Raw genomic sequence first — 22,976 nt, 5'->3', positions numbered from 1 at the left:
TTAAGCAATGAAGAGGTGAAGTCAACAGATATTTCAGTCTACCAGTGAACATTCAATGTTATGGTGTCAGCTGCAGAGCCTCTAGAAAACTGAGCTGAAAAGAAAAAAACAACAACCAAATTTTCATTTTCTGTCAGGAAATTGGAGTGAAAATCAGTTACGTTTATTTATAATATTTCAGTTCATCTATATTTCAGAAGCAGCAGTATACAGTCTGAATGCAAATTATACTTTCCAGAATGCACATGGCGAGCATATTTTTTGACCACAGGGAAGAGGGTAGAAGTTAAGTGACTAAGAAAAAACGACCTGATGAACTTCACCCTCCAGAGCATCTCCCAGATTGTACAGGTTGCCAGTGCCTGGAGCTCAGCGGGAGACTCAGATAAACTCAATCACCTAAAGGGTGTTTGAGCTTCTCTGTGGCTCAGAAGGTAAGGAATCCCCCTGCAATGCAGGAGACCTGAGTCGGGAAGATCCCCTGGAGAAGGGAATGGTAAGCCACTCCAGTATTCTGCTTGGAAAATCCCATGGACAGAGGAGCCTGGCAGGCTACAGTCCATAAGATTGCAAAGAATTGGACATGATTGAGCAACTAACACACAAAGAGTGTTTAGCTCTAGAGTTTGTAGCCTGTAGAGATGGTTCTTTCTTGTTTCACAGACTCTTTGCAGAGAGGGAGGTGTTGTGCTACCCTGTCGCCACAGAATTCCTAGTCTTCTCAGTGCCTTTGAGAAGACTTCTATTTAAAAACTCGCAGTAAAATGCTCTGAATATACTTGACCCACAGCCCAAACTGAAAGGATTATCTGCCCAAGTCCTGTCTTCTCTGGCTGCCATGGCGTCAGCAGAAGTTTACAGCATGGCTTCCCCTCTAGCCTTTGTTTATCTAAATCTACTCATCTTGGAAGTCTCAACTTTTTCCGGGAAATCATCTTGGCTTACTCTAATTGAAACTATTCTCTCTTACTAAAATCTTCTCTCCCTCAGGGCTAGAGTAAGATTTTCAGAGGACTGTGGGAGTGAGAAGGGTCTGATGTTACCCCCATTAAAATCCAAAGCAAAAAACAACCCTGAAATATGAAACATATGTACAAAGTTTCTAACTTCTTTCTATGATTGTTATTTACATGATTAAAAACAAAACAAAACAAAAACATTCTTTCAGACTTCCCTGGTGGTCCAGATTTTAGGAATCTGCCTGCCAATGCTGGGGACACTGGTTTGATACCTGGTCAGGGAGGATCCCACATGCTGAGGGGCAGCTAAGCCGGTGCACCTCAACTACTGAGCCCACTTGCCCTAGAGCCCATACTCTGCAACAAGAGAAGCCACTGCAATGAGAAGCCTGCTCAACTAGACAGTACACCCGGTTCAACGCAGCTAGAGAAAGCCCATGTGCCGCAGGCAGCGCAGCCAAAAATAAATACAATTTAAAAATCCATTCTTTCAAGAATTTTTTTGGTACCCTTGATCTGGTGGTACTCAAGGCAATGCTAATACTGTTTGTTGGATCATCCACCTGTTTTCTTCACCAGAAGTAACGTGTTATGAGGTTAAGGACCTTGGATGATAAATTTCCCCGTCTCTGAAGCCTAGAATAGAACCCACATATAATAGGTTCTCAGTTTGTTCGACTAAGGAATAACAGCAAAATCTTCTAGCTGTCTTCAAATATTTCAAGAATGTCATGTGGACGTATGTAAGTGGGGATACCAGACTGGGTTTTCTTCTGCATTTCTGAAAGCAAAGACCTGTGCATGGGAACTGCTGGCACCGAACATACTCATCTTCTGACATTTAGAGTTGGTCATCACTTGAAGATTAGAGGTGATTAGAGTTGAACATGACCCTCGGCGGCCTCATAAAGTATTAACCTCCCTGCTGTCAGTGAAAGTACTCAAAACAGCATGTGTCAGGGGATTCCTTCTTGCAGAAAGTAGGCAGAATAACAACCCTCCCCAGCAGATACTCATGTCCTAATCCCTAGAAAGGCAGTGCCAAAGAATGTTCAAACTACCGCACAATTGCACTCATCTCACAAGCTAGCAAAGTAATGCTCAAACGTCTCCAAGCGAGGTTTCAACAGTATGTGAACTTCCAGATGTTCAAGCTGGATTTAGAAAAGGCAGAGGAACCAGAGATCAAATTGCCATCTGCTGGATCATCGAAAAAGGAAGAAAGTTCCAGAAAAACATCTACTTCTGCTTTATTGACCATGTCAAAGCCTTTGACTGTGTGGATCACAACAAACTGTGGAAAATTCTGAAAGAGATGGGAATACCAGACCACCTGACCTGCCTCCTGAGAAATCTGTATGCAGGTCAAGAAGGAACATTAGAACATGACATGGAACAACACACTGGTTCCAAATCAGGAAAGGAGTACGTCAAGGCTGTACATTGTCACCCTGCTTATTTAACTTACATGCAGAGTACATTACGAGAAATGCCAAGCTGGATGAAGCACAAGCTGGAATCAAATCAATATTTCTCTTGCCAGGAGAAATATCAATAACCTCAGATATGCAGATGTCACCACCCTTATGGCAGAAAGCAAAGAAGAACTAAAGAGCCTCTTGATGAAAGTGAAAGAGGAGAGTGAAAAAGTGGCTTAAAACTCAACATTCAGACAACGAAGATCATGGCATCTGGTCCCATCATTTCATGGCAAATAGACGGGAAAACAATGGAAACAGTGAGAGACTTTATTTTTGGGTGGCTCCAAAATCACTGCAGATGGTGACTGCAGCCATGAAATTAAAAGACGCTTGATCCTTGGAAGAAAGGCTATGACCAACCTGGACAGTTTATTAAAAATCAGAGACATTACTTTGTCAACAAAGGTCAGTCCAGCCAAAGCTATGGTTTTTCCAGTAGTCATATATGGATGTGAGAGTTGGACTATAAAGAAAGCTGAGCATGGAAGAAGCAATGTTTTTGAACTGTGGTGTTGGAGAAGACTCTTGAGAGTCTCTTGGACTTCAGGGAGATCCAGCCAGTCAATCCTGAAGGAAATCAGTCCTGAATATTCATTGGAAGGACTGATGCTGAAGTTGAATCTCCAATACTTTGGCCATCTGATGCAAAGAACTGACTCTTTGGAAAAGACCCTGTTTGAAGACAGGAGGAGAAGGGGATGAGAGAGGATGAGATGGTTGGATGGCATCATCAATGCAATTGGTGAGTTTGAGTAGGCTCTGGGAATTGATGATCGACAGGGAGGCCTGGCATGCTGCAGTCCATGGGGTCGCAGAGTCAGACATGACTGAGCGACTAAACTGAACTGAACTGAATCCCTAGAACCTGTGGATGCTACCTGATGTGGCAAAAGGGACTTCATAGATATGATTAAGATAAGGACTTTAAAGTAGGGAGATGATCCTGGATTATTGGCAGGGGGTTGAGGGTGTTCAGTCTAACCCCATGTCCTTAAAATCAGAAAAGCTTTCCCCACTGAGGTCAGAATCAGAGGATGATGTAAAGAAGGGTCAGAAGAGGCAACATTGCTGGTTTTGAAGAAGGAGAATGAGGGGTCACAAACCAAGTAATAAAGTTAGCCTCCAAAGAAGTAAGAAAGGCAAGAAAGACCCCACCAACCCAGCAAGAGCCCCCAGAAACAACCACAGCCCTGCTTTCTGATTTTTTGACATGCGTTGAATTTTTTTACTCCTGTTGGAATTCTAAATGCATAGAACTGTAAGATAATCAAGTAATGTGTTTCAATCCATCAAATTTGGTGGAAAACTAATACGATGACCTTTAAGGCTTTTTTTCCAGATCTAAGGTTCCATAATGCTACCCTGGTAGAGGAGGGATTGGATTAGAACCAGGAAAACTATTACAAAAGTGAGGAGGTTTAAATTTATTTATCTTCTCCATTTTTTTTTTTTTAAATTTGCCACCCCACACAGCATGTGGGACCTTAGTTCTTCAACCAGGAAGTGTGGAGTCTGTATGATGGGAGGTGGGGTGGGGGTTGGCTGTGGGGGGTGGAGGTGGCAAATGCCCTAATCATCAGCATTTCTCACCATTCTCACCATTCTCACCTTGTCCACCAACCATTTATTCTTACAGAATCCAGTTTCCCATTAGTGGTGATGAGGCCACTTCACTTTGGAGCCACTGCACCATCCTTAGGGTGGGTTACATGCTGGCCTGCCAATGACCAGATACGCTCCCTAGAATTTGTAGACCTTGGACATTAACCTTGTTTCTTTTCTTAATTTTTATTGGCATATAGTTGCTTCACAACCGTTGGGTTAGTTTCTATGGTACAGCAAAGTGAATCGGCTATCCATTTCTTCCAGGGGGAAACTGAAGTCTTGCTTTAGGCTACCTGCTGACTGCCAGTCCTATTTTTTGATTCCCAGTCCAGTGGGCTTGTAATTCAGGGCACTGTGGTCCCAAGCTGGTGTCAGATATGGCTGAAGCTGAACATTTCAGAGAGGGATCTAGCATGTTGGTTGAGAGCATGGCCTCTGGAATCTGAGTGGTCTGGGTTTGGATCCTGAGGGCCACTTTTGGTAATGGGACCTCAGGTAAGTTACTTAACCATGCGTTTACCCACAAAAATCACTGCTTCCAGAACTTGGCTTAATCCCTGGGAAGGGGAGCCCGACCCCCCCTCAAAAAAATACAGTGTAACTTTAATTTTTTACCCAGTCCATCAGGAGGGGACAGGGAAGGGTGGGTTGCACGTGGCTCAGAGGAGTCATAAAGTGAGATGCAGAAAATTAAGAGGTGCGGTATTTCTCGCACACCAGAGCTGATGTTCACACCAACATCCCAGGCACCCTGAGAATTCTCTTCTGCGATCCCCAAGGTTATAGGCCTGACCACCTAACGTTCACCCCTCCTAGGGCCGGCTCGGTTTTCCAGGCCTTTCCCCATCCCGTGCGTCTCCCGCGGGCTTCCAGTCCGACGACTGGCTCGCACATCGCAGCCTGGCCCCGGGGAGCCCACGGCGGCGGGACCAGCCGTCCTCGGGCTGTGGTCCGATCACTGTCGCCCGCGAACTTCGGACTTGGCGAGGTCCCCGGGAAGCCCCTGCGCGAGGGTGGCGGGTCGATCCGTACAGCCCGCAGGCCACCGAAACCCGCCCGAGGGAAGCCGGCTGAAGAGCGCAAGCCCCAGGCGCGGCCTCGTCAGCATCTGCGGCGCTGGGCGTGCGCGCGCCCGCTCGCGCTCGGATACGCGGGTCTAAAAGGCGCTCTGAACAACTTGCTGGAGCTTTAGCGGTTCAAAGCTGCTCAGGTTCCGGCCGTAAGATTTCCAGAAGTGTCTTGATGGCTTGCTTCCCCGCCCTCCCCGCCCCGCTTGTTTGTTTTGAAATCTCATTCTGCAGTGTGTAATGGCCTGACTCTTGGACCTGCTGTAGACATCCAAGGGCATGAAAAAGGGAAATGGAAGCTTCCCTAAATCAACTTGAATTTCTGCCCTTGATTAAAACCTGTGACTGGCTCCCCTACTGCATTTTTGGATGCAATCTAAAACCCTTACACAGGTTGCAGCCTCTGCGTGACCTGTCCGCAGTGGACCGGTCCAAGTCCACCCGGCCTCACTTCCTCCGCGCAGGCTCCAGGTACGCGGACCGTGTGCAGTTCTTTAGGGGGAGAAATCTCCGTCCAGATGACACGTCACACTTCTGCATTGTTTCCCCAAAGACCCCTCCTCCTTTCAGATTAAAGGCCACGTCCTCGGAAGAACTTTAGCTGATCTTTCGGAACTTTATTCTCCTTGGCACTTAACCCAGTATATCATTTAAAAAATCATTTAATTCCCATATTATTGTAGTTTTGATGGTGAGATATTCTTTACTTTTACATATATGCATGTATATTATATGAAATTTATATTTATACATAAATATATATGTATTTTAAGCCTTCAGGACTTCTAGAGTAAAAGCAGATTTCTATAAAATAGCATGTCTTTTGGACTTACATAGTTCAGTATTTGTACAAATTTTTAAATGCCTTTTTGGAGCAGGTGAAACGGGGAAGAGTAATCATATAGTCTGAGGAATATATTAAAGACCTATGTATGAATTTCCAGCAAAGTCAGATACAGGACTGTGAGATACAGGGCTGAAACATGTAAATCAAAAGAGAAATTGTTCACTAATTGTTTACAATTTCCAGTTTTGTAGATAAATAATTCAGTCACCATTTTTTATTTCTCCAAGGTTTTTTAAACTACTTGTTCAACATATTCAATTTTACTTTCTCATTTCTACTTCTGCAAAAACTAATATGTTTTAGAATCTGTTTAAGCTGCCTGTGTCTTCAAATTGCAGTCTGTTAGGGTTATAGGCAAAGAGATGAATGATCATAAGCATGTAAGTGTCCTGATCCCTCACCCTGATTCCCAAATAACAAACACTAGTAAATATACACAAATGCCCCCAAATGCCTAGGTAGGGTAGGGAAAGGAGAGGAGAAAGACAAGGTAGAATTGCTTTAGATATTCCACCAACCGTGAGATTCTCACGCCCGATAGAAGCTTCTTTCACTGTACCTTGTAATTTCTCTACTTCACTTGCAGGCCACATGTCAGGCAGGAAGATTATGCGGGCAGCCCATGGTCCAACCACAGTCTCCGAAGGGAATACATCTCTCAGAATTCCTTTGTTAAAGACTACATCCCCACCCAATGTCCCCATCACTTTCCCTATTCAAGGTCACCAAAGGAATTCTTTTTTGGAACTATACTCGGGTCCTGTGGCATATCGAGTTGCATGTTATCTAACAGTAGCATACTGATTAGTTATATATGGAAAAAAGGTGTCATTACTATGGAGAGATTCAGAGGACACTCTTAACTAGATGATCAGTTGATCATCTAGTTCTGCGCCCTGGCTGGGCCTCCTCTAGCCCCAGGCGGGCACCGCGACGTGGCTCTTCCCTCCTGGGGTTGTGGCCCTGTCTGGGTGAAAGGACGGAACCACACTAGGTGCTGGGTGATGATGCTGGGACCTGCTCCTGGAGCCACCTGGTCTCGTTCCTTGGAGCTCCTGGCAGCTGGGCGGTGCCCCTAGGTGCCAGCAGAGGGCGCGCCGCAGAGGCCCCCCTGGCGCCGACTGCGCAGGCGCAGGCGCAGGGCTGACGCGCGGCGCTGTGTCAAGCTTCTGGGGCTACTGCTCTCGCGTGACAAACAGCTCATCCCGAGGAGCTCGGGGTGCGGGAGGCTGCCGGAGCAACGGCCGCAGAGCCGCGGAGGAGCGTACAGGACGCACGGGGGAAGCGGAGCCGGCCTTAGCTTCCTCTGTTGTGACCCTGCCTCGAGCGGGCCGTGAAGGAACAGCGTCGGACACGTGGCCGGTGCGCCTGAAGAAAACGGTGACAGGAAAAGGGCGCGGCCCGCAGGCTGTGTCCCTGTGTCCCCGGGCCCTCCCCTAACCCCCACCCCCGCGCGGGAAGCCGCCCGCGCTCCCGGTCCCCGCGGCCGCTGATGCTGGGAGTTGGACTGGGGACCCTAGGGATGGCCTTGCTTCCTGTGGAGACAGCTCACCGCTCACATGACACTCCATCTCAGTCTTCAGTGTCCACGTTGGAATCGAGTGAAGGACGGTCTAGTCCACGTGTGGGTCGAATGAATATTCAGGAATTATTTTAAGAGTGCTGAGGAGAGCGCTTGGCATCTAAAAGCGTCACATTCCTGGTTTAATATCTTAACCTCTCAAGGCCCTTGCTCTTCATCTGTGAGAGTGACTCCTTTGCCCAAGGTCACAGGCCAGGGAGCTGCACTGCTGGCTGCGATTTTTTTTTTTAAGATTTTAAAAATTGAAGTACAGCTAATTTACAATCGTTAATTTCCGCTAAACAGCAAAGTGATTCTGTTAATATGTATATGTGTGTGTGTGTGTATATATATATATATATCCTTTTAAAAAATTCTTTTCCATTGTGATTTATCACAGGATATTGACTGGTTCCCTGTGCAAAGTGCTGGCTGAAATGTGAAGCAAGGCATTTGACCTCCAGTCTCTCTGCTCTTCTTAGTCACAGCAGTTAGCGGGCACCAAGAAGCACCTTTTAGATGCCTTTTCTATTTTTTTTGTTCTTTTAATTTAGGAAATAAATCACTTCAGAGGATATCTATGACCTTTCTGTCCTACATGGGTCGTAAACGTGCAGTGGCTCACAGTATTGGCATTTCCTGTGCATGTTTTGCAACTTGACCTATGGCAGAATCCGGCTTCCTGAATTTCTTAAATATGAATAACATCTGAAATCAAAATACACATGATCACAGAAGGCAATCACAAAACTCACAGGACTCAAACTTTCTATGGTCCACTGGGTCACCATTCACATGAAGGAAATTGTAGTTGTAGTTGCTGGTGAAGCTGAAGGGACCCAGATATTATCTCCCCTAGGAGGCTGGTTGGGCATCTCATAGAAGCTTTACTTACAGAGGTCAGTCGTTTATGAGATTTGCTCTGTTCTTTGAAGCTATGCATTTCAAAAACATTTCTTCTTCAGACCATATGTCTTTCCCAGTACCACTTTCCCAGCAGCACTGAGCATGTGTACTCAGTTGTAGTTGAGTCTTTGTGACCCTGTGGACTGTAGCCTGCCATACTCTTCTGTTCTTGGGATTTCCCCAGGCAAGAATACTGGAGTGGGTTGCCATTTCCTCCTCCAGGGGATCTTCTCAACTCAGGGATTGAACCCTGGTCTCCTGTATTGGCAGGCAGATTCTTTACCCCTGAGCCATGAAATTAAAAGACGCTTACTCCTTGGAAGAAAAGTTATGACCAACCTAGATAGCATGTTGAAAAGCAGAGACATTACTTTGCCAACAAAGGTCTGTCTAGTCAAGGCTATGGTTTTTCCAGTGGTCATGTATGGATGTGAGAGTTGGACTGTGAAGAAAGCTGAGTGCCGAAGAATTGATGCTTTTGAACTGTGGTATTGGAGAAGACTCTTGAGAGTCCCTTGGACTGCAAGGAGATCTAACCAGTCCATTCTGAAGGAGATCAGCCCTGGGATTTCTTTGGAAGGAATGATGCTAAAGCTGAAACTCCAGTACTTTGGCCACCTCATGAGAAGAGTTGACTCATTGGAAAAGACTCTGATGCTGGGAGGGATTGGGGGCAGGAGGAGAAGGGGACGACAGAGGATGAGATGGCTGGATGGCATCACGGACTCGATGGACGTGAGTCTGAGTGAACTCCAGAAGTTGGTGATGGACAGGGAGGCCTGGTGTGCTGTGATTCATGGGGTCGCAGAGAGTCGGACACGACTGAGCGACTGAACTGAACTGAACTGAGCCACCTGGGAAGCCTTCTTTCCTGGCACAAAGCTCAATAATATTCCTATAATGTATTCCTTTCGCTAATTTCTATGTTAGAGGAAATGAAGTTAATCAATTGGGTGTATGTGAGAAGACTCCTCAGGGAAATGTAAAATGGTTAGACAGAGGGCAATTTGCCAGACAGCTACCATTGTTTCATGAAGAGCTGTGGGAGCAAATACTAGACTTTTTAGGGGTCATGGTTGGGTTTTCAGGCATTTCCTGTTAAATCATGGTAAAGAATGCACTCTTGTGCATTAGAGGGGCCTATTTTACACATTAGAAATAAGACCTTTGGATGGAGTATCGAGTTATGCTTTGGGAAGTGTGAGGCCATGACGATAGGCTGAAAAGTGCCGCCCAAAGACATCCACACCCTACAACAAACTAGGTAGCTCAAAACTACAGGAACGTATTCTCTTACAGTTCTGGAGGCTAGAAGTCTAAGACTGAAGAGTCAGCAGGACTGTGCTCCACCTGAAGTTCTGGGTGGAATCCTGTTTTGCCTCTTGTTAGTTTCTCTTGGTAACCAATCCTTGGTGTGCACTGGCTTGTAGACACCTCCAGTTCTCTCCATCACCACATGGTACTGTCTTTACATGACATTTTCCTCTTGTAAGGACACAAGCCATGTTGGATTATGTTCTGCCCTGATGATCTCATCTTAACTTGGTTACATCTGCAAAGACTTTGTTTCCTAATAGTGTCACATCCTCAGGTATCAGGGGTTAGGACATCAGCATGTATTTGGGGGACACAAATCCATAACAGTCTTTAAAGGGGAGACTGGGAGAGTATGCTTAAAGTGAAAGGAAAAGTAGAGACTAGAGAACCCTGAAGACAAGCTTCCCCACATGAAAATGTCTGGTTTGGACTAAAAGGTGGAGTTTCAGTTCAGAGAGTGGCCAGCCAACCCCTCTTCCCATCTTCAATCCTCTTCAGCTGTTCCATTGGACCTCACACCTCAGACAACCACCACTGCCTATTTAGCAGGTTTCGCCTCCTATTGGCCATGTCTTTAAGATTTGCTTCTAAGGCGCTGATGTGGACAACTTTATGTCCCAAGGCTGATAGTTAGGTACGTCCAGAGCATGGCTACTGTTGGCTTTCCATGAAATGTAAAAGTGTGTGTTCCTATCCTTTTCTTGTCAAACACACATACTTGTGCACGTGTGCGTGCACACACACACACACACACACACTGCCTTGAGAATTTTGAATTCTATATGAATCTGATAAAATTGTGAAAAAGCAGGCGTTTTCATTGTCTTCCTTACACATCTTCCAGTTGGAAATTGCCCTGCATCCTGGTATAACCCAGAGGCATATGCTGCTGCCCCAGGAGTCACTAGAAGCATGAGGAAATTGTCCACCCTCTCTGACTCCCTCTTAGTACCCTCTGCTGCTTCTTCCTCACTGCCCAGTTTTCCTTGCTTTCAGGTGGCTCTTGGTCTGCAACAAGGTGTGTCTGGAATCAATTCCTTAGGATGCCTCTAGCTGTGGTAGTAACCAGGGCACCAAAGACAAGTAAGCCAAGCTTCATCTTAGAGAGGGCAATGTGATAGGCCCTCAGAGAGGAGTGCTTAGTGTGCCTGGGTACATGGGGGTTGGAGAGGGAAGTCACTATTCTTTGGGTCAGAGTGTTCTCTTAAAACACGCTTGATGGACTTAACCTGGTGGTCCAGCGGTTGGAACTCCCAGCTTCACTGCAGGGGTCACAGGTTCTATCTCCAGCCAGGAAACTGAGATTCCCACATGCCACTCCATGAGGCCAAAAGGTGAAACAAACAAGCAAAACCCCCAAAACAAACAACAAAAAAGCACCTGACTCAGAGAATGAGCACCTTGGTTGGTAGCGAACTCCTTGGCAAGAATCTTTGGAAATTGTACGAGCTAAACTGTCTGCCCCACCGCCCAGTACCCTAGAATTCAACTGTATTTGGAGATACATTTAAAGAGGCAATTAAATTAAAATGAGGCCTCCAGGGTGGGCCTTAATCCACTGCGACTGGTGGGGTCAGAACCCACAGAGAGACCCCAGGGATGCGTGTCCAAGAGCAAGGACCACATGAGGACACAGTGAGAAGGTGGCTGGCTGGGCGCCAAGGAGAGAGGCTTCTGAAGAATCCTCATCTGCTGGTACCTTGCTTGTGCACTTTGAGCTTCCAGAGCTGCGAGAAGTACACTTTAATCACTCAGGTCATGCAGTCTATGGCCTTTTATTATGGCAACCCTTTCAACTCACGTAGGAAGGGTATCCATAAGTCTCCCGGAGGACTGTCTGGAAGCTGGCCGGTCCTCGGATCGTCCTGCACTGTTCCCACCAGGTGGCAGCACGTCCTGGAGGGCTGGCTGGGGGTGCAGGCTGGGCATGGGGTGGAGGCACAGCCTTGTGTCCTCTCCACCCCCGGGCTCTAGAGGTTGCCTTCTGACCCCTGAGCTTCTGTTGCACTGGGTCCACTTAGCACGTGTGCTGCCTGTGATGTACGACTTTACAAATTTCGGGGAGGGAAGCTGACTCTTCATTCCAGGAAGTGCTGATTTCCTATTTGCAACAAACCCATGGAACACTGGGGGTTCCCAGGTGGAGCTTAGTAGTAAGGAACCCTCCTGCTAAAGTGGGAGAATAAGAGATGCAGATTCAACCCCTAGGTTGGGAAGATGCCCTGGAGTGGGGCATGGCAACCCACTCCAGTATTCTTGCTTGTAGAATTCCATGGACAGAGGAGCCTGGTAGGCTATTGTTCATGGGGTCGCAAAGAGTCAGATATGACTGAAGTGACTTATCATGGATGCGCATGAAACAGTCCCTTTTAAGATTCATCCAGGGACTCAAAACTTCCTCAGTTGAGGTGATTACAGGGAATCAGAAGCCAGCCTTGTCATAGCACTTGGAACACGGACGTCACTCCACCTGATATTCTAATTCTGAAAGAGCCTGGTACCTGGCAGTGGGAAAACTCTTGTGATTACAGGAAGAAATTAAAAGTGTGTGTGCACTCCCAGTTTGCCTAGGAGTCAAGAGGGACAGGAAGGGTTGGACAAAAATAAATTACTTTTTGGAGGGAGGGGGTAAAAGAGCTATCAAAGTCTTCTGTCCCTCTGCAGCAGACAGCTTTACAGATATCCCGATCACTGATGTGATCTCTCCCTCTCATGAGCCGTGCAAGGTCCATACCAGTACTAGTTGTGCTTGTTTGTTCAATTCCACAGAGATTTATTGAGCTCCTTTTAATACTTGCTAGATGCAGAAACAAATCTTAAGGCACGATTCCTGCCCTTGAGGAAGCCAAGGCGGGCCTGGTGAAAAATCCCTCCACTGGGAACACTAATACATCAAGGTAAGGTGCCAGGAAGGAGAGAGCCGTACAGGATGGCCAGAGGGTCAGGGAAGGCTGCTGGGAGGAGGGGGCATCTGAGCAGGAGTTTGCCAAGGGAGGGCAGCGTTAGACAAGGTGGCCTGTGCATGGAGAGGCGTGGGTTGTGGAGGGGCTCTGCTCCAGGGATGCTGACGGGTCCAGGTTTTGGATTCTGTCCACCACAAACTGGCACTGCCATGGGTGCTTGTCTTCTGCCTCTACAAGGATTAACTCGTGTTTCATGGCAGCTGCTTTCCTCCAACGCCCCCTGAAGGAGTTCAGGGTGGAGAGCAGGAATGAGGTGCTCTGTGTTCCAGGAAGCTGGCAGGAAATATCTTCAGATAGTTAGATATTCTCAGGAGCTCATTTTGTGAGTCCAATTCTTTGTATCATCTCATATCTAGAAAAGAACTAAAATCCTTCACGACGACAACTGTTTCTCATGACTATGAGAAGCTTCATGAGACCAGCAGAGACTTTCTATGGAAAAAACACGTGCTTGGTTGCATGCACTCCCCTTTTTACCAAAATCACATATATACTGTCTTTTCCCCTTATGTCTTTGGAACAGTCTCAGAGCTATCTGAGGTGCTGTCTCCCGGGCTGCAGTTCTCATATTGCCCTGGATAAAACCAGCGCTCATGTTGTCCTTTTTTTTTTTTCATGAATTTATGTTTATGTTTTAAATATTACTTTGATATCAACCTTTTAGTGACAATTACCCTTTGATTCACTTCCTAGTTGTTTTGAAGGTTCAGTTCAGTTCAGTTCAGTCGCTCAGTTGTGTCTGACTCTTTGCGACCCCATGAATCGCAGCATGCCTGGCCTCCCTGCTGCTGCTGCTAAGTCCCTTCAGTTGTGTCCAACTCTGTGCAACCCCAGAGACAGCAGCCCACCAGGGTCCCCCGTCCCTGGGATTCTCCAGGCAAGAACACTGGAGTGGGTTGCCATCATGTTGTACATTTTTTTAGTTGACAGTACTCATGTGAAAAGATGAAGTGACAGGAGAGAAAACCAGATAAGGGGCCAGTTGGTGAAGGGTCATATATATTGTTAAAGATTCTGTCCTTGACATCACAGACCCCTTCACAGGGTGAAGTTTTGAGCTGAGAGATTAAATATACAAACAGACATGGCCAGACCCATATGTAAAGACAGAACTTCCACCATAGTCTGCAGCAACCAGCCCAGAGGTCAAGGTATTATGTACAGTAACCATCCCAGGAAGCCAGTCTGCTAGCTACAGATTAGACTTTGAGGAAGTCAGACCTCCATCTCTAGTAATCCTCCAGGAAACCAAACAATAACCTCTTTAACAATTGCCCCCACACAACCAGGACTTGATTCCTAACTGACAGCTTCTCTAATTTTTGTCTCCACTCCCAATTTAGGACCAACTAGAGAAAGTCAAATATACATTCATAACCAACCACATATGAAGCCCTGCTTCTCACACATATCTGCAGCTTCTCAGTGCAAACAGCCTCCAGTCAGGGTGCACCTGAAGCCTTCTCATTATTCTGCTATGAAGCTTTTCCACTCCTCTGCCTGCCTTTCAGTCTCAGCAAAAATGCCAGTGATGCTGGCTTACTCTCTTCCAGGAGCAAGTTCAGAGTAAGTGGCCTTTGTTTGTTCTCATCTGGTTGTGAAAGTTGCTCAGTCATAGCCAACTCTTTGCAACCCCATGGAATCCTCCAGGCCAGAATACTGGAGTGGGTAGCCTATCCCTTCTCCAGGGGATATTCCCGACCAGGAATCGAACTGGGGCCTCCTGCATCCCAGGAGAATTGTTTACCAACTGAGCTATGAGGGAAGCTGGTCTTCAGTTATTCCCACAGAACCTGGGGAAGACAAAATAGTGTCGAGAATAGACAGTTGGCTGCTGCCATCTCCTATGCCTTGGGCTGAACTCTGCTGAACTAGTAACTTACGCTTGTTTATTTGTCTTTCATTATTTTTTTTTTTTTTTCTGGCAGGTCCAGAAAATTGGCCAGGGTTCAGAACTTGAGGATAAAGGAGAGGACTCAATGACCCCCCCAGCCCTTGGGGAGATAACGGTTCTCAATAGTGGTGCTCCAGGTCAGGGCTAAGAAGAGAGACATCCAGGCAGATCCGGGGCGAAGCTGTGGGTAGAGCACCATCCAAGCAGCTGTGTGTGCGTGTTTTAAATTGGTGTGTGATTGCTTTGCAATGTAGTGTTGGTTTCTGCTCTGCGACAATGTGAATCAGCTATATGCACACACACGGGCCCTTCCTCTTGAGCCTCCCTCCCCCCCACCATCCTGCTCCCCTGGGCCATCCCGCGGCGCCGATCTGAGCTCCCTGTGCTGCACAGCAGCTTCCCGCCAGCTGGTTCACGCACGGGCGGGTGTGTGTGTCAGTGCTGTTCTCTCAGTCTGTCCCCTCCTCTCCTTTCCCCTCTGTCCACAAGTCTCTTCTCTTCGTCTGCACCTCTATTCCTGCCCTGCAAATAGGTTCATCAGTACCATTTTCTAGATTATATATATATGTATGTTAATATACGATGCTTGTTTTTCTCTTCCTGACTTACTTCACTCTGTATGACAGTCTCTAGGTCCATCCACATCTCTACAAACGAATTTCAAGTTGTTCCTCGCTTCGTTCTAATTTCCCTTTATTGTCCTGAAAAAGCAAAAGTGCTATTTGCTCTGTTGTATCTAACTTTGCCACCCCGTGGACTGGAATTCTCCAGGAAAGAAGACGAGTGGGTAGCCATTCCCTCCTCTGCAGGGGGCAGGGGTTGGGGAGCGGGTCTTCCCAACCCAGGGATCGACCCTGGGTCTACCTGCATTGCAGGCAGATTCTTTACCATCTGAGCCACCAGGGAAATGCTTATTAGTCCTGAGCCCTCAGCAAAGCCTATCCCACAAGATAACCTTGTATCACCATTATTGTGGAGAAGAGGAAGGTGCCTGTCCCTCTTTGGGAGGTGCTGAGAGCTGCCAGCTTGGTGCAGAAGGCTTGACAGCCCTTCAGCACTTGTGTGCCCACCAAAGCTTGGGGGACTTGATAGCACGCTGGACACTCAGCACTTAGGATGTGCTGCGTCTGTTTCTTTAGTTATTTTAGTCATACGATCTTATATGGGCCAGAAAACCTGTGCTATTACTTCTATGCAATCACTGATTTTGACTATTTCTAGTGGTCACCTCACCTATAGTTAAAATGTGAAGGTGTCTTTTTTTTTGTACTTTAAAAAATATTAACAGCTTGATGAATATACCTATGAATTTGTACTACCTATTATGATATATTTCCTTAATGAAATGTAAGGTGGATGCATTTTAATGTATTTATTTCAAGATTTTGGTCTTTTTGTGGGCAGTGCTCTAGAACCATGGTGGTGGGGGGACCAATGAGTTCAGGACCCTTTCTTTCTCATCCTTTCTCTGGATTGTAACCTGTCCATGAGATAGGTTTTCTCATCCCTTGTAACCTGTGCTCAGGGGTTACTATCCAGACATGTGACTGGCGCTGGAAGCCAGCATGGAAAAGAATGAAAGACCAGCTGCTGGTGAGTCGCGGGGAGCTGCTCAGCCAAGAGGCTCCTGGAGGTGGCCTAAGAAGCTCTCCTCCCACCTCAGACCAGAAGCTCCCCTGAAGCTGTCACGTTTATCACCTGTGATCAAGTCTAAGCCAGTGGCTCTCATGTTCCAGGTGCTCAATAAGTATGTGTTGAGTGAGTGAGAACTTTCAGGTGCCCTTTTAATCTGCTCTGGTTTCTCTCTCTCCAGTTCTCCCTTAGGACATAGGGTAGTTAAACAGAGCAGAAGAGGTTACCTAATATATAATATAAATCTGTATGGATGGAATATCATCTCTGTAATGTCAAGAATAATCAAAAGTAAGATGATATGGCAGTTGTATGTTTTATAAATTTTTCCATGTATTCTCTAGCTTCTTACATCCTGTAAAAAAAATTTCAGACTCACACATACCTAGTTAGAAATCAAAATTTGTTTACTTGTTCCTTTGCCCAAAATGTATATTAAAATTATTTTGCTGATACAAGGTAACTTAGAAAAACAGGGTATTAGTTCAACACAAGAAATTGTATGTCTTCAGCATTGTCTTGAAGTGCCCTTTTATATTATACGGTTTTTTTAAATCTCATTTTACTTGGGAGAATAAACTGGTCTGCTAACTCATGAATCCTGTGGGGCACTTACTGTATCACGTCCCATGAGTACTTGTCATATGTAAAGAAATGTTTACATAATCTCGGCAAGTCTTTTTTTTTTTTTTTTAAACTGCACTGAGTAGCATGTGGGATCTTAGTTCCATGATCAGGGATCGAACCCATGCCCGCTGCCATGGAAGCATAGAGTTGTAATCACTGGACCTCCAGGGAACCCAGTGAGTCTTAACAGTCTTTCCTGCTCATGTGAAATGACTCTTCTGTTTTTTAAGGACCTCAGATGCTGAGAATTGAGTTAGCCATCATCAGACTCTCTATTCATGACACAGCATCATTGGTCCAGAAAGGCTACACTTTTCTCTTTCATTTCCCTTTGGTCGTTTTTCTTCATCTCCTTCCTGCAGTTTCATATACCTCATTCCCTAATGTCTTAAAGGTTTGTCCTCCCAAGCTGTCTTCTATATTTTGAACATATTTTCTTAAAAAACTATACAATAATATTTAAAATTTAAAATTTTTGTTTAAATTATTTTGTGATATACCTCTCAACTAGTTTCTAAGTTTCGTAAAATGTTGGCTTTTTTCGAGAACTATTCGTGTTACTTTGTATAACATGCTTCCTACTGGCATGTATGATTCTGCAGCAGTCATGCGTCATAGCTTATCTCTTCCTTTCATCGTGGATACTTTTGTTGTTCCCAGCTGCTCCCACTTCTACAGATCTGTGCATGTCTCATTATGAACCTACCCTGTGGTTTCTTTGGTAAGTATGTCCTAGCGTTGAGCTGGCTGGGATTTGGGGGTATATCCATATTTAGCTTCAGTAAGTAGTGCTGACTTGCTCTCAGGAATGGTGGTACTGTTTACTGAACCCAGGTCCCACTGCTTGCTGTTCAAAAGCCATTAAAGAGGCCAGGTTGGTGGAATTAATAAAAGTTTGCTTTATTTTGGATGCTTGCAACCTGGGGATGGAGGGAGGGTGGATCCTTGTCCAAAGGCTAACTCCCCTCTGACAATCAGGGGGGGCAGAAATTTTATAGGCTGAGGGATGGGGCTACATGCAGAAATAGCAGTTAGTTCTGACAGTCATCTTGAAATTAGTCATGCAGTGGTCTGACCAGTGTCATCTTGTTTTAAGAACTGTTAGGTTTTAGTTCCAGAGTTGGTTTGGTTCCATTTTTTGAAGCCAGTTCTCAGAATTGTGGCAGCTTATATCATGGTTATAGTCTGGTCATCATGTAGTTAACTTCTTCCACCTGGTGGGGGTTTCAGTCTCTAAGATAGCTCATATATTACGGCTCAGAACACTATAGCCCTTGAGGAGGAACTCAAGGTCCTTAACTATGCTTAATGACTAACGTATTATTTGGTCTGCTGTGACTATTTCCCTTTGTTTCTGCATGTTCTCACTTCTCTGATTAAACCTATTCTTTGGCTAAAGCTTTTCCACAGATAAAAGGCAGTCAGAGAGCATGGCTTGGCTTTCTCTGCCCACCAAAGCAAAATAAAAAATACACAGAGTTTGGAGGAAATAGAAAGATGGCTTAATTCTCAGCCAGCGGAGAGAGCAACACAGTAGACTCAAGCTTCAAGAACTGTGCCTCCCATCCATGAGGGGTCTAGGGGCTTATACAAGATGAGGGCTCAAAGTCAGGGGTCATGATGAGGAACAAAAGTGTTCGGATCTTGATTTCTTCCTCTTGCATTGTTTCAAAGACAGTCATAGGCTGGTGTCAGTAACCCAGTAACTGGGGCTGGCAGTTTGATGCCTCTGTGGCCTTTTTTCTGATATGTAACTGTAGGGGGAAGGGTTGTAAGGGTCAACACCAGATACAGGATGTATTTAGCATGTAGAGCCAAAGGAAAATAGACATGAAGTGTAGCTCCTGCTGAGTCAGGGGGCAGAAAAGCAAACTTGGTTGCAGGCTTGCGGACTTAGGAGCAGTTAAAGCAAAACACTTTCCGTGAGTTTGGGTCTGCTCACTGTTCTCTTTATTTTCTTTGTTCTCAGAAAGGGAAAGAGAAAAGCTCATTTCTCTCTTTTTAATGTTTTTCCTTTTCACTGCAACATGACTGTAGGGCCTGTTCCATTTCAGTACCTGTGTAGATTCTAATATGATAAAGACTGATTGATAGAAGCCGCATAAACAAAAGCTCCTTGGATTCTTTTCATATGAAGAGTTCCTGAGATCTTCCAGTTTGAGAAACAATGATTTAGGCTACACCAATACTGGCAAAAATTTTCAATTGTCAAATTTACTTTATGTCATGTTAAGTGAGGTATTGTCTTACCCTGATGCATTCACTCATCGATAAGATATATTAAGTATTTTTTCACCACTTAGGAGAAAGGTGAATTGGCTTCTAAGTGTAGAAGGCCTCCTTTTCAGTCTGTGAGTAAGGATGAGAAGCTTGGCCACCCCATCTCAAAAGTGCAGCATGGAGGGCAGGCGCTGAGCCCTCAATCGTCAGAACTCTCAGAGGCCAGCTGGGGAGGCTTCATCTCATTCCCAGCGAAGGCCAGGGGCCAGTCTGGGATTAGAGCTGTTTGTGCTGAGCTACAACATACATTCAAGATCTTTCTCGAAAGGATCAGCAATTCTGGTCCTAAGTGGTCTCTGTGGCCTGAGGCTGGCGAGTAACTCTGAAGGGCCTTCCTTCAGCTTGCTGCCCCTTTAAGTCTGGCAGCTGCCCTGCAGCAGTTTCAGTAACTGAACTCAGTCAGGTCTTGATGCTCTGCTTGGCAGTCTGCCACTGCTCCCCTTTCACCCCAGGTTCTTGCCCCCCAGGTATCATGGGGCAGGTGACGAGAAGCTCAATCAGGGTCCTGTGTGAATGGCCAGAGAAATAATCAGCTGAGATGATGGATTCAATTGTAATTTACGTATTGCTTAAACACACGCTAGTGTGTGACCTGTCACTGTTCAGTGGACGCCAGCATTATGCGATATGTGACGATGTGTGTACAAAGGTCATCGCTCTATTTTTACCCTATAGCATGAAGAGCCTTTATCATTTTGTCACATTTGCTTCCAGGATTTTCTCTTTACATTCTTTCGAAAAAAGGAATCGTTAGGATAAAGCAAAGTAAAAGCCACCTTTAACCATTACCTCTAGGCTCATTCCTCCTGTCCCCCCTTTCCCACCTCCCAGACAAAGCAATAACTATTATGTGTGCTTTGCATGGTTGTTACCAAAAATGCAAATCCATGTGCCCAGGGCACAGTGAGGCCAATCAATACTAAAACACTGGAGTCTGGAACAGAGAAAGGTTTGTTACAGGGCCACACAAGGAGATGGGTGGCTCATGCACTAAGAACCCCAAAGTTATTCAAGGCTTTCAGTAAAGCCCTTTTCTAGGAAAGGTGAGGGAGGGGCCTTGTCAGTTGCTGCAGACTTCAGATCCTTGTTTTTGAGGCCAGTTCATGGTCAGATGACGATGTTCCTGTAAACCTCTACCAAACAAGTGTTATTCTCTGTCCTGACAAGAAAGAGCCAGGTCCCAAGCACAGCCGTTACCTTCCCAGGTCCCAGTCCTGGCTGAGAGGAGGCAGAGCTCAGCTGGCAGTACCCTAAGGGCCAGGTCCCCAGACCCTGCCCAGTTGTCATCCTGGAGGGAGACAGGCACCCAACTCAACTGGCCCTTGGACTCCTCAGGCCTCAAGGTGGGGGCAGTTCCCACAGACTGCGACCCAGGCAAACAGCTGCAACCATTGAGGTCACAGAGACAGGAATGAGTGAGGTTCACTGCTGCTTCAAGGCCTAGTCCTGTCCAATGGATGGCCCTGGCAAGGGCTCTGGAGCCCTGCAAGACACAGCCCCCAGCCTCTTCGCTGGCTGCCCCCTCTCCCCCCAGCTCACCCTCTGGCCCAAGGCCAGGCAAGCTGGAGGGTCTCAGGGAGAAGGCAGGGATCTGCCTCTTACCTCATTCTCCACCTGAGGACCACAGCACCACCAACTCTTGACTGAGTCACTTCTTTAATGGCTCCTCATTGACAGTTGGTTGCTTGTGGACGGGGCCCACCAAGGGTCTGACCAATGGCTGAGGAGGACCCGTTGCCTGGTAACAGGGTGCTGAGTAATGGTGCCCAGCAATGGCTGCGTGCTAAGGGGTGTGCTCTGTTACATGATTTTAGTCCTTTTTTAATTTCTAAAATCACATTTATAACTATAGATCCATAAACAAGACTTACTATTGTAGTTATGTATTTTAAAGTTTACATAAATGATTTACTAGAGTACATGGATCATTTTCATGGGCTTCTCAGGTGGCTCAGTGGTAAAGAGTCTGCCCACAATGCAGGAGACCCAGATTTGATCCCTGGGTTGGGAAGATCCCTTGGAGAAGGGAATGGCTACCCACTCCAGTATTCTTGCCTGGAGAATCTCATGGACAGAGGAACCTGGCGGGCTACAGTCCATGGGGTCACAAAGAGTTGGACATGACTGAGCAACTAAACAACAACTGTAACGTATCATTTTCACATCATTCTTAGTTTTTGAGATTATCTGTCTATGGATCTAAGAAGAGTTGTTTTTCAATTTGTTGAGCTTTTTTTAATTTGTAAGGATAAAAGTCTTGACTCCCAAGTTCTTTACACGTTGCACCAGAACAACTTGTAAAGCAGGCTCTTTGAGAATATTCTGTAGAGGCCATCACGTTTTCTGATACAGTTCTATTTTTCCCTTTTCCTTTTTTTTTTAACCTTATTGTACTGACTAAAGCCTCCAGTACAACACTGTGTAGACACTGTGAGAAGGGACAGCCTCGTATTGTCTCCAGTCTTACAGAGAAAGCATTCAGTCTCTGGAAATTAAGTATGATATTTGCTGCAGGTTTTTCAAAGAAATACTTTGTCAGGTTGAGGAAATTTCCTTCTTTTCTTGGTTTGCTGAGAGGTTTTATTGATTAATGTGAAATTTTGTCAAATAGTTCTGTATCTACTGACATTATCACCGGGCTTTTCAGTCTTTTGACGTTTCATTTTTCTGGTTTCAAATGATTTAACCTTGCTTTCTAACCCTAACCTTAACCCCACCTGTTGTCCAGTCACTCAGTCATGTCCGATGCTTTGCGACCCCATGGACTGCAGCATGCCAGGTTTATCTGTCCATCACCATCTCTCGGAGCTTGCTCAAACTCATGTCCATTGAGTTGGTGATGACATCTAACCATCTCATCCTCTGTCATCCCCTTCTCCTCCTGTCTTCAATTTTTCCCAGCATCAGGGTCTTTTCTAATGAGTCAGTTCTTCTCATTAGTGCCCAAAGTATTGAAGTTTCAGCTTCAACATGAGTCCTTCCAATTCAGGACTGGTTTCCTTTAGGATAGACTGGTTTGATCTCCTTGCAGTCCAAGGGACTTTCAAGAGTCTTCTCCAACACCACAGTTCAAAGGCATCAGTTCTTTGGTGCTCAGCCTTCTTTAGGATCCAACTCTCACATCCATACATGACTGCTGGAAAAACCAAAGCTTTGACTATTTGGACCTTTGTCGGCAAAGTAATGTCTTTGCTTTTTAATATGCTGTCTCTAGGTATGTCATAGGTTTTCTTCCAAGGAGGAAGCATCTTTTAATTTCATGGCTGCAGTCACCATCTGCAGTGATTTTGGAATCCAAGAAAACAATGTCTTTCACTGTTTTTATTGTTTCCCCATCTATTTGCCATAAAGTGATGGGACTGGATGCCATGACCTTCGTTTTTTGAATGTTGAGTTTTAAGCCAGATTTTTCACTTTCCTCTTTCACCATCAAGAGGCTCTTTAGCACCTCTTCACTTTCTGCCATAAGGGTGGTGTTATCTGCATATCTAAGGTTATTGATATTTCTCCAGCAATCTTGATTCCAGCTTGTGCTTCATCCACCCCAGCATTTCACATGATGTACTCTGCATGTAAGTTAAGTAAGCAGGGTAACAATATAGAGCCTTGATGTACTCCTTTCCCAATTTTGAACCAGTCCCCACATGATCATCATTAGTTTCCTGACACAGGAAAATACCACAGAATGGCTGATTTAGGACAGCAGAGGTTTATTGTCTCATGTTTCTTGAGGATAGCAGTCTGAAATCATGGTGTCATCAGCCCATGCTTGATGTGAAGCCTGTAGGGAAGGATCATTCTTAGTTCTTTCAGTTTCTGGCCTGTGTCAACAAAATT

General features: G+C 45.7%; 1 protein-coding gene across 1 annotated transcript in view; it reads left to right on the top strand.

Moving 5' to 3' along the window:
* Positions 16,166-22,976, top strand: part of LOC102190971 (phospholipid-transporting ATPase IB-like) — a 100,896-nt gene continuing 94,085 nt past the window's right edge. The window contains exons 1-2 of the mRNA XM_018056307.1: positions 16,166-16,358; positions 17,520-17,580. Coding sequence (XP_017911796.1) covers positions 16,166-16,358; positions 17,520-17,580 — 254 coding nt within the window. The remainder of the gene's footprint in view (positions 16,359-17,519; positions 17,581-22,976) is intronic.

This window comes from Capra hircus, chromosome 12 (genome assembly GCF_001704415.2).
Source record: "Capra hircus breed San Clemente chromosome 12, ASM170441v1, whole genome shotgun sequence".
NCBI lineage: Eukaryota > Metazoa > Chordata > Mammalia > Artiodactyla > Bovidae > Capra > Capra hircus.
This window is presented reverse-complemented; position numbering and strand designations above follow the sequence as displayed.